Genomic DNA, 12,959 nt, shown 5'->3' on the forward strand with positions numbered 1-12,959 from the left:
TCTTTGATGCAATCATATTAGTTTACAAGGAATATAAAAAAATCCTCCTTCTACAAATGCAGGAGAAACAAAGAACAACAGGAGCAGTTTCTTAACTTACAGGCCCAAGCCTCTTTAGGCAACTGACCCAAAAGCTCTCTAGCTTTTCCAGGTTCACACTGTGGGCACCGTAGGCTTGTATGGTTTTTGCGCGCGCTCTCTCTCTCTCGCTGTTCTTGTCTTTTTCAGTCTTTTTGTCCCTTTACCCTCCTCTACCCAAAACAATTCTCAGCCAAAAGCTCCTGGAGAGGTTCACACTCATCTTTTGTCTTAGGTAGGGGCTTCTGCTTACAGTTATAAGAACAGGAGTACTTGTGGCACCTTAGAGACTAACACATTTATTTGAGCATAAGCTTTCGTGGGCTACAGCCCACTTCATCAGATGCATAGTTACAGTTATGCATAGTTACAGTTATGTTAACTGAAGGGTGAGCTCACACCTATCAATCTCAGTGGGGTTTTAGCTCAACCCATGACTACATTTCACCCTGCTCCTTACAGTAAAAACAACAAGCTGCGTTCTGACATATGCAAACTTTATGACACCCGAATTGGAATTAGAGCTGCTCAAAACATTACAAAACTTAAAGATTTTTGACAAGAAAAGGATACACTTTTACAATTTACCCTCCATATTTCAACCCACTCTCACTGGAATTTTTGATAAAAGGGGAAAAGAAATACTTAATCACTAGTCAGCTTGGGTCTGGCCCTTTTCTCTTATTAAATAAAGACAAACCCTGAGGGGGGAACATATTTCTGGTATTTATGAGTCAGAATGGTAGAATACAGCCTGCTCAAACCCACCCCCTGCATATTTTATGTGTCCATATGGCAGGAAAAGGTCATTTCATATTACTACTAGACTTTTAGCAATTAATCTCACCAGAAGCCTTTCTTGTTTATCCAATAAACAAACACATTCCAAAATTACTGTTCATTTGCGTATTTCAAAAAACTATTTTTGACTTGGTGAACAGAAAATATTAGAAAGAATTAGTCCTACAGTAATCTTGCTTCATTTTAACTATGGAGTTAGGTAAATGTCACCCTCTTCTAACCTCCTAATTCACCTCTGCACTATAAGTTAGTCATGTTGAGGGGAAAGGATAGTTATGTACCTAAATTCCTTCCAAGAAGCTCAGAGTGCTTTATAAACATTAGCAAATGAATCCCCTAACACAGGTGATGCAGCAAATATTTCCTACCATTTTAACAGATGGAGAAATTGAAACACATAGGTAAGTGACTTGCCCAAGCTTACCACAGACATCCCAGGTAACCTTGGGCAAATCATTTCATTATGTACCTCAGTCTCTTAGGGAGAAATTAACCCCTCTTCTGAAGACCAGTAAAAGGACTATGTCCCACTTAAGCCCTCAAAACAGGGCCTCAGTGGAACTTGAACTGGCTTTGAGATGCCTCTTAGCATAGCTGTTAAATTCAGTATAAGCAGTCAAATCCTCTGTGATCACAAGGATTTGGAGTGACACAAAGACCAGAAATGTATCACCTTAATGAACATTTTTAGGATATTCTTCCTAGTAGGAAACACTGTAGGAAGGGACAATCTTTTTGTTCACATCCCAGCACAATCGTAATTTGTCAAACAGGGATAGTAGAGTCTGCTGAAAAGAGGGCCAGGACTAGAAGAGCAGGACTGGTCTAGGTAAGGACTGTGGGGCTGGATTTGCAATAGCACCAAAGTAACATAGCAGCGTAAGACCCATGAATATTGTGGTCCTAAATCACTTAGGTGCATAGGCAATGTCTTGGGTAGAAGATTTCACTTACCCTTTCTCCAGTATGCCTGGCTGAAGCTAGCAGTATTATTTCTTCACTTTCACTAACAATTTGAAAATTTGAGAAAGAAAAATCTATGCTTTTATAATTACCAAAGAATGCAAGTACAGTCTTAAGAACATGCAACCACAGGCTAAACAAACACCTTTTTGCTAACAAATGCTGAAAATTTGCCAGAGACTACAAGGATTGGTCAGCTTCTCTCATTCCAACTTACTTGCTGATGTACTCTGCATTCAGAAGTTTGCCGCATGTCTTGCATTTAAAACAGCCCAAATGCCAATATTTGTCCAAAGCTACCAACGACTGTCCATTTCTTATTTCTGAACCACAGCCCCCACAATCTGTAAAAGAAAAATCCTCTGTAAAATTAATCATATGCTTTATGCGTAACTGATCATGAGTGTGCAATAGTACAGGTTACTGCAAGACAAATATCCATTGGTGTTCTCATAGGAAATTTTGAATCTCATTGCCTGCTGCCCACCCATGTGTGCTTCATTCTGGGTGGCAAGTTGGATAGATACAATATCACTGACAGGGTGACTACTTAAAAGAAACATAGTTTTTCTAATGAGGTGGATTTTGCAGGTACTTTAATACATTTGCAGTGTATGTATACAATATGAAGTATTGCCAACTCCAAGCTTTTCAAAACTTCTAAGTCAGGTCCCCTCAAAGTCATGAAATTGTCCGAAAAACAATCCAATTTTTAAAAATAATAAATTTCAGGTTCTTATTATTTGTCCTGTTTTTTGAGTGTTTAGGTTACACTCGGGTCATGTTTTCAGGCTTTTTTCTGCAACCATGAGGGTCAGAAACTTATTTAAAATAGGAAAGCTGAAAGTTTCATGTAATAGCTTGCCTCCAGGAGCTGGGGTTCTAAGAAAAAACACCAAGTTTCATAAGGCTCACTACCAAAACATGAGAGTTGGTAACACAGAATGTACCACATGTAAAAGTCAATCACTAGCTACATATTTTTTTACTTATTTATAAAATGCACTTACCAACATTAACCAAGTTCTAAGCACATATACAAAAATTACAGCATCACACAACTTATTAACATTAGCAAAATAGGCTATGTCCAAGTAGTACCACACCCCACCTACACTCATTCATTCCAGCACAAAGATTCAGGTAAGACTTAAAAAGTAGGTTTTTAAAGCTTCCAAGGCCTTATTTAGGCACCTAAATAATTTGATTTACTTAAGTGCGGAGTATCCAGCTGCTCCCACTGAACTCCCACTAAGCAAATTCATCATTCAAATTTGGAAGAAAAATACGAAGCATTTTTTTTGGTCAGAGGCTTGGTCTACACTACAGACTTACGTCGGTATAACTATGTTGCTTGGGAGTGTGCAAAATCCACAGTGATGCCGTTATACTGACCTAACCACCAGTGTCGATGGGAGGGCTTCTCCTGTTGACATAGCTACCGCCTCTCAGGGAGGTGGAGTACCTACGGCAACGGCATAGGTAGCTTCTTCACTGAGTGCTACAGCAGCACAGCTGTATCGGTGCAGCTGCACCGCTGCAGCATTATATGTGTAGACAAACCCTAAGTGAAGTAGTAAGAAGATTTATATTGAATTAGCCCTCTTCTGATATTACCAGCTCAGTCTGAACACTGAGTAAATAAGAAAAACTTAGCTTTAAGTCCCTAGGAGCAGATGAAACTTGCCATAAAAGTTTAAAAGCAACAACAAACATATAAGTAGATAATCACTATGAAGAGCTGTATAAAAGAAAAACAATTTGCAAAAGAATGGAACTGGGCAAACATGTGTCCTTGGGGAGCACTCTCAGCTCTTCCCAGGGCAAATCTCATGGTATTAATGTAAAAAAGAAGAATGATACCAACCTAGAAAAACACCGTCACTTCTAATTAGCAAGCAAAATACAAGGTACTCTTCCTCATTCACTACTTTCAGAGTCCCATAAAAGTCTCAAACTAATGAAAGCTTCCATTGCTTAGGAGTGCAATAAATTAAAAGAGGACTAGATGTTCCCAGTTATCTTGTATTCGGGTCAGTACTATTAAAACAGTAATGTCTCTATGGATTTAAATGGATTCAAGAAGCAGTGGTCCTCAGAGTAGAATTTTTTAAGAGGCAGAGAAGATACATGAGTGGTGTGTTTTTATTTTCAGAGGGGACTACTTTCACGGTTGAGAGTGTGGTATCAGGACTCCAATATACCCAAAGCGTAATGCTCGTGCTTAGTTCTGGGATCACAATAATACTTATAACAGAGTGCTCATAGAACATGTCTCATCTTTGAAGTGTAACCCACTGGTAAGTGTGTGTTACAAGTCCCTCTTGGTGCCAACCCACAGACAACACGAGTTGTTACATTCCCCAGTTATGGAGCTTCAGCTCAAGCTGTAGCGGCTCCTTCATTTAGTTGTGGAGGTCCCCAGTTCAATCCCCAGCATGTTGGCCAAGATGGTGGCTGTCACATAGCACTTTACAAACATTCATCAGTTAATGCATAACACCATCCTTGTGCTGTAGGCAATAGGCAATTATCACTAGGCAGAAAGGTGAAAAGGTCTTTCCCAAAGCCTCAGAGACAGAAGTTCACAGCTCCCAGTCCTATCCTCTCCGGGTACTCCACTGGGTTTAGGAAGATTTCCATGAGGTTGGCACTCAGAGTCATACTGTGACAGTTCACATAATGCTGGATTCAAGCCCTAGTACACCAACTTCAAAAAAAAAGATATGAATTCAATTAAAGGTATTTTCACAGTGGTTACTGCTGCTGGCTGTGCTACAGGAAGGTCAGATCATGTGGGTTGGAGAAAAGATGCCTGCGTTTCTAAGTTAAACTATTCCTGCAACAACGCCCATCACTGATGACAGAATTCAAACCCAAGACACTAAAAGGAAAAGCCATTCACAATGTCTCTTCTGTGTAGGGACTGTATCTTTGTCTGTGTTTGCATAGTATTCAGCACAAGAGGGTTATCATCCTGACTGGGGTCTACAGGTGCTACTGTACAATAATCCAGGTAGGTCAAAATGCGTCAAATATTTAAAACTGTAATGCAAATTTTGTATTTCAGTGAAGAAAAAGTGGCAAATATTTTCACAATTCTGGCTCCCCTCCCCCACCACTCCCATGTTTTGATCAGCTAGATCAATAATGACAAGAGAGACCTCCAGCTAAATAGCAAGAATCAGTCTGGTTAAGTAACCACTATAAAAGAAGACAATCGACAGTGACTCAGGAGCTGCACAAATCTCCATGATTAAATGATGGCCTACTATAGCCTGTCAAACCTGCAGTGCCCTGAAAGCAGAACTGGAAGGAAAAATAAAGAAGGGAGATCTGGAGGTTTACCAGCAGTATTATCTGGAATATATTAATGAGAAAGAAGAATGCATAAAATCCAGGGTGTAATGACAGACTCAAGCCTTTAAGCAATTGCAGTCTAAAAAGGAAGGATCTGAAAATAAGTCAAGAAGGAACAAGAATATATTGATGTATTTTCAAAAGAGAAGCTTAAAAAGGTGTTAAAATATGCAGAGATTGTGAGAAAAAGCAACAATCTAGTTATAAACAAAGTGATACTAGCATCAGTGTCACAGTAATCTCCCTTCTCTTCTATGTGAGCTCCATTATTATCGGAAGAACTCTGGATGCATAATGACAGTTTGATAGAGAAAAGACAGAACCAGGAACACTAAGACATCCAGAGTCATTTAGAGACGCCAGAAAGGAAAACAAACAAGTCCTTTAAGGAGGGGGAAAAAAGATGCACAAAGGCACACAAGATCCAAGAATATTATTGCTGGTAAAGTGATTCCAAATCAGAGGAGTCCATTATAAATTTCTGAAAAACTGACTTCTTTAGCGTAATTTCTGTTTAAAATAAAAGGTGCATTTAGTTTCTTAAATGTGATATTAATAAGACTACAAATATGATAGCCTAAAGAAGTGTAATAGTGCCAGCATGTTAATGAGCACAGAATTATAGCAGGTGATGTTTGTTTGCTTTTGGTGGATTTGTGAAGCGTGAGGGAAGTTATAATGTGTCTCTTTAAGACCATTATGCTGAACCCCAGCACAACTGGAAATCAGCCTAGGGTAAAAGCCTTTGCAGTCTGAAGCAGATTGCTGGAGCTCTGCTAATAAATTAACCCCACACTTGGGTATGTGCCCAGACCTACTCCCACAAGACACTACACACCTCAGTATAGGTTCTCCTAATAGAAAGCAGTAATCTGTTTGGGAACCTCCATGTGCCAGGGGTTTTATTTGGTAATCTAATTTGATCTCATCTGCAGAGTTTTATTTTTACAGACTTAGTACAATACAGTGTATTTGGTTGCCATTCACTCTACATCTTATTCGAGCTTTTGGCTGGCTGTGAAGCATTTTTGGTGTATTTCTTTTAACAGCTCTTTTTCCTATTAAATTTTGGACAATTAAAAACAAATACTGCAGTTGCTATGCCAACTATGCCTGTTTATGTAAGTCCTTGTCTACTTGTCTCTGAGGTAACATCCTTCGCTGACTCATTTCTCTTCAACCAACAGGTCTGTGTAGGATACAAATGAATTTGCTGATATATTTTGATATATTCACCTTAATACCCATTGTCAGAAAGTTTTAGAGAGAGAGCCCACCAGACACTAAAGAGAAAAGGAAGGTGTTTATTCATATAACAATTAAAGATGCAGTGGCTCAGGATGGGAGCAGAGAGAGAGAGAGAAGAGAGATTCCCGTTTTTCCTCCAAATCATTAAGTGTTGGGGGGAGGGGACTGAATAGAGAAGGAGAGGAGGCCAGAACTTAAGTGAACACATAGGGATACTAGTAGATATAGTGTCAGAGACTTAGAGTTCAGCAAGTCCACAGAGATTTCCTGAAAGAAAACAGAGCATTCCTAAGCTGGATTCAGAGATGAACAGACTGATGAATAAGGCTGCACAGTTGGCATGTTGGTCCTAGAGCCAAGTCAAACTCACGTCATTGTGCTAGATGGGGTAACCTGGAATAAAAATTGGTCAGCATTTTCCCTGGTCCTTGTCTCACTTGCCTAGAGACTAATGTTTCATACACCACTTTCTTTTATGGAGAGAAGTGCTCAGTCAAAATAAAATGGCTATTAAAATAAAAAACTCAATAATAATGGGGGATTTCAACTATCCCCATATTGACTGGATACATATCACCTCAGGAAGGGATGCAGAGATAAAGTTTCTTGACACCTTAAATGACACTTGCTTGGAGCAGCTAGTCCTGGAACCCACAAGAGGAGAGGCAGTTCTTGATTTAGTCCTCAGTGGAGCACAGGATCAGGTCTGAGAGGTGAATATAGCTGGACCGCTTGGTAATAACTGACCATAATATAATTAAATTTAACTTCTCTGTGGTGGGGAAAACACCTCAGCGGCCCAACACTGTAGCATTTAATTTCAGAAAGGGGAACTACACAAAAATGAGGAGGTTAGTTAAACAGAAATTCAAAGGTACAACACCAAAAGTAAAATCCCTGCAAGCCGCATGGAAACTTTTAAAAGACATCATAATAGAGGCTCAAATTAAATGTATACCCTACATTAAAAAACATAGTAAGAGAACCAAAAAAAGAGCCACCATGGCTAAACAACAAAGTAAAGGAAGCACTGAGAGGCAAAAAGGCATCCTTTAAAAAATGGAAGTTAAATCCTAATGAGGAAAATAGAAAGGAGCATAAACTCTGGCAAATGAAGTGTAAAAATATAATTAGTAAGGCCAAAAAAGAATTTGAAGAACAGTTAGCCAAAGACTCAAAAAGTAATAGCAAAAAATGTTTTAAGTACATCAGAAGCAGGAAGCCAGTGGGGCCACTGGATGATGAAGATGCTAAAGGAGCACTCAAGGACAATAAGGCCATTGTGGAGAAACTAAATGAATTATTTGCATCGATCTTCACGGTTGAGGATGTGAGGGAGATTCCCAAACCTGAGTAATTCTTTTTAGGTGACAAATCTGAGGAACTGTCGCAGATTGAGGTGTCATTAGAGGAGTTCTTGGAACAAATTGATAAACTAAACAGTAATAAGTCGCCAGGACCAGATGGTATTCGCCCAAGAGTGATGAAGGAACTCAAATGTGAAATTGCAGGACTACTAACTGTCATCTGTAACCTATCATTTAAATCAGCTTCTGTACCAAATGACTGGAGGACAGCTAATGTAATGCCAATTTTTAAAAAGGGCTACAGCAGTGACCTTGGCAATTACAGGCCAGTAAACCTGACTTCAGTACCGGGCAAACTGGTTGAAACTACAGTAAAGAACAAAATTGTCAGACACATAGATGAACATAATTTGTTGGGGAAGAGTCAACATGGTTTTTGTAAAGGGAAATCATGCCTCATCAATCTACTAGAATTCTTTAAGGGGGTCAACAAGCATGTGGACAAGGGGGATCCAGTGGATATAGTGTGCTTACATTTTCAGAAAGCCTTTGACAAGGTCCTTCATCAAAGGCTCTTAAGCAAAGTAAGCAGTCATGGGATACAAGGGAAGGTTCTCTCATGGAGTGGTAACTGATTAAAAGATAGAAAACAGAGGGTAGGAATAAATAAATGGTCAGTTTTCAGAATGGAGAGAGGTAAATAGTGGTGTCCCCCAGGGGTCTGTACTGGAACCAGACCTATTCAATATATTCATAAATGATCTGGAAAAAGAAGTAAACAGTAAAGTGGCAAAATTTGCAGATGATACAAAACTACTCAAGATAGTTAAGTCCCAGGCAGACTGCGAAGAGCTACAAAAGGATCTCTCAAAACTGGGTGACTGGGCAACAAAATGGCAGATGAAAATCAATGTTGATAAATGCAAACTAATGTACATTGGCAAACATAATTCCAACTATACATATCAAATGATGGGGTCTAAATTAGCTGTTCCAACTCAAGAAAGAGATCTTGGAGTCATTGTGAAGAGTTCTCTAAAAACATCCACTCAACGTGCAGCGACAGTCAAAAAAGCTAACAAAATGTTAGGAATCATTAAGAAAGGGGTAGATAATAAGACAGAAAATATCATATTGCCTCTATATAAATCCATAGTATGCCCACATCTTGAATACTATGAGTAAATGTGGTTACCCCATCTCAAAAAAGATATATTGGACTTGGAAAAGGTTCAGAAAAGGGCAACAAAAATTATTAGGGGTAGGAACGGCTGCTGTATGAGGAGAGATTAATAAGACGGGGACTTTTCAGCTTGGAAAAGGGACGACTAAGGGGGGATATGATAGAGATCTATAAAATCAAGACTAGTGTGGAGAAAGTAAATAAGGAAGTGTTATTTACTCCTCATAACACAAGAACTAGGGGCCACCAAATGAAATTAATGGGCAGCAGGTTTAAAACGAACAAAAGGAAGTATTTTTTCCACACAACGCAGAGTCAACCTGTGGAACTCCTTGCCAGAGGATGCTGTGAAGGCCAAGACTATAACAGAGTTCAAATAAGAACTAGATAAATTAATGGAGGATAGGTCTATCAATGGCTATTAGCCAGGATGGGCGGGAACGGGGTACCTAGCCTCTGTTTGCCAGAAGCTGGGAATGGGCAACAGGGGATGAATCACTTGATGATTACCTGTTCTGTTCATTCCCTCTGGGACACCTGGCATTGGCCACCGTTGGAAGACAGGATACTGGGCTAGATGGATCTTTGGTCTGACCAACTATGGCCATTCTTATGTTAAAACACTAAGCCTTTTTCATGGTGAAACTCCCCTCTTTCAGTTGTTTTTTAGACAGTGAATCCTAAGTGCCATTTATTGCCTTATGAAGCATAACTACAATTTGTCATTTTGGACTTTCAGTTTCAAATTCAGCTAACAGATTTCTGAATATATTTGTCCATTTCTGCCATTTTGGAAAGAATCGCTCCTTCCTGATATTTACTAAATGCTGGAGAAGTAGCTAAAGCAAATGGCATGCTGCCTTCTTTCTCGCTCAGATTTTCCAAGTTATTTTTTACAATCTCTCTATTACTACTTGATCTAGTAGTTGCCTTTGTAATATTTGTTATCAGACTTTTGACTAAGTTCCTGTTGTTTTTCCTTTTCAGTTATATATATACACATCTTTATTACAGCAGATGTTGAGCTGTTTTCCTATCAGGTCATCTACTCCAGTCCCCTGCACTCATGGCAGGAATAAGTATTATCTAGACCATCCCTGACAGGTGTTTGTCTAACCTGCTCTTAAAAATCTCCAATGATGGAGATTCCACAACTTCCCTAGGCAATTTATTCCAGTGCTTAACCACCCTGACAGTTAGGAAATTTTTCCTAATGTCCAACCTAAACCGCTCTTGCTGTAATTTAAGCCCATTGCTTCTTGTCCTATCTCAGAGGTTAAGGAGAACAATTTTTCTCCCTCCTGGTTGTAACAACCTTTTATGTACTTGAAAACTGTTATCATGTCCCCTCTCAATCTTCTCTTCTCCAGACTAAATACACCCAATTTTTTCAATCTTCCCTGAGAGGTCATGTTTTCTAGACCTTTAATCATTTTTGTTGCTCTTCTCTGGACTTTCTCCAATTTCTCCACATCTTTCCTGAGATGTGGTGCCCAGAACTGGACACAATACTCCACTTGAGGCCTAATGGAGCAGAACTTCTCTTGTCTTGCTTAGACTCCTGCTAATACATCCCAGAATTACGTTTCCTTTTTTGTAACAGTGTTACAATGTTGACTCATATTTAGCTTGTGATCCAGTACAACCCCCAGATCCCTTTCTGCAGCACTCCTTCCTAGGCAGTCATTTCCCATTTTGTATGTCTGCAACTGATTGTTCCTCCCTAAGTGGAGTATTTTGCATTTGTTCTTACTGAATTTCATCCTATTTTCTTCAGACCATCCAGATCAATTTGAATTTTAATCCTATTCTCCAAAGTACTTGCAACACCTCCCAGCTAGGTATCGTCTGCAAACTTTATAAGTGGGCTCTCTATGCCATTATCTAAATCATTGATGAAGATATTGAACAGAACCCGACCCAGAACTGATCCCTACGGGACCCCACTCAATATGCCCTTCCAGCTTGACTGTGAACCACTGATAACTACTCTCTGGGAATAGTTTTCCAACCAGTTATACACCCACCTTATAGTATCTCCATCCTAGATTGTATTTCCCTACAATATGAACTATAAGATCAAGTGGAGGATATGAAAGTAACACATGGGATTATAAAACTTTCAAGCTTTTGTTGTTTTTGTGGTTTTCCCTAGTTGTTTCTTTCCAATTTTGTTACCCTCAAAATGACTGGTGTGTAATAGATCTTGTGAGAGGCAATGGAAGCCAGCAGGCTACCTCACCAGCTTGTGCACAAAAGAACACTCTCCAGCCACAGGATTTCAATTTCTTTCCTTCAGAGCTTCAGTTTTATTTCTTTAAATAAAACTGTTTAACACAAGTTCAGCATCTCAATCATGTTTCTTCCCCAGACCCAGGGTCTTCTGCAGAAGACTGTCTATTCCCTGCAGCTCTTACACTCCATCCTAGCCTGCTCCCTGAAGGTTTCACTCCAGAAGCTCTATTTCCCTGCAGCTCTTACACTCCATCTACCTGAGAGTCACATATGAAATGGGTTCTGTCCCCTGATCCAGGGACTCCTGCAGGAGCCTTCCTATTCCCTGCATCTTTCACTAACAATTAATGTACTTACTGGCTCTTATGAAGACCAGGTGATCTTCAAGGTATCACCTGATCCCTGGCCTCACAGTATCCACTGGGGTCTAAGACCAACTCCCTGCGATAGAGAACGTCTGAAAATTTGAACATATAGGGCCTGATCCAACTCCCAAAGTCAAGTTCGTGGAAAGACTCCCATTGACTTTAATGGGAGCTGGCTCAGGTCTATATTTGGATATTTAATACTTGCACATGTTTGAGGATATAGTCAAGGAAAGGACACTTTTGTTTTTAAAGGCCAAATTTTCCCCGGGAATGTGCTCCTAGGATCCATGGACGTCAAAGGGTACAACACAGTCCTAAGCCTCAACAATTACTGTAAAACACTCAGTTTATGGAACATGAAGCAATTTCAGTAAAACAGGAAGTAAAACATGAATTCTGAGTGAAAAGGAGGAGAAAGATGGCAGGATTTATGGACCCTAGGGGATTAGGGTTCTTCTGTCAATCAACCCTTTCAGCAAGAGCTAGACCCCTACTAAAAACTGCTACGCAAATTCTGGTGGCTTATTGAGAAAGACATGGCATGTTGAACTCCATCAAGATATGGAAAGGAGAGACGACTCTCCGGTCAGAGGGAACTAGAAGCAAGAATGGACAGACCCTGCAGTAAATACTAGGAACAGCCAATTCTGGGGAATAAGCTTTGGCTAAAGTTTATGTTCTGTTATAATTTGAGTTACCAGAAAAGCCAAACAGCAGGAAAGGGGGTAAATTTGACTTTACACAGCCTGGGTAGATTTTATTTGGAGCATGGGGAAACCACCACTGTCCACATAGGGATTTGGAAAAGTACTCAGAGGAATGGTGGACATCCCTTTCACCAAGTTTCTACAAGCAGAAAATTCCACTGAAATCAATGGCACTGTGCTGATTTCTGCAAGCAGAGGGTCTGGCCCAGAATATATTGCCAAGGAGGTTTGCTGAGAATCACAGCATCCTGAGTAAAAGTCGCTCAGCACACTGTGTTCAGCTGATGTCACTGCTCAGTAAAATGCTACAGGATTTATGGTAAACGAAATGAAGCTCAGAACAAATAAAAAGTAGTAAGCGATGCAAGTTTATGCAACTGCATCTACCATATGTCACCTATTAAAATATGGTTTTGAGGGTAATTTGACAGCAGCATATGAAATATGCTTTACATAAAGATAAATGGTCATAAAGGAAATGGAAATGAAAAGATCTGAAAACAGCAATATTTTAATGCAATCATAGATCCATGCCACACACATAGTACCCCGAGGGTCAGCCTTGGGCAAAAACATTGAGAAAAATCAAAATACAAAGGCAATTCAATAGGAAAGATTTAATATCAAAAGAGAATATGCTTTGATGGTCTGTGCCCTTTAAAACAATACAGAAATAACCACAGTGGGCAAAATCAGGTAAATGGTCACT

General features: G+C 39.6%; 1 protein-coding gene across 6 annotated transcripts in view; it reads right to left on the minus strand.

Annotated features, from left to right (window-relative positions):
* ABLIM2 (actin binding LIM protein family member 2) overlaps window positions 1-12,959 on the minus strand; it is a 214,243-nt gene that overhangs the window by 112,774 nt on the left and 88,510 nt on the right. For all 6 annotated transcript variants that reach the window (XM_074951750.1, XM_074951752.1, XM_074951747.1 and 3 more), the window contains exon 5: window positions 2,060-2,186. In XM_074951750.1, the coding sequence (XP_074807851.1) occupies window positions 2,060-2,186 (127 nt within the window). The remainder of the gene's footprint in view (window positions 1-2,059; window positions 2,187-12,959) is intronic.

The sequence above is a fragment of the Natator depressus genome, chromosome 4, assembly GCF_965152275.1.
Source record: "Natator depressus isolate rNatDep1 chromosome 4, rNatDep2.hap1, whole genome shotgun sequence".
Classification (NCBI taxonomy): Eukaryota; Metazoa; Chordata; order Testudines; family Cheloniidae; genus Natator; species Natator depressus.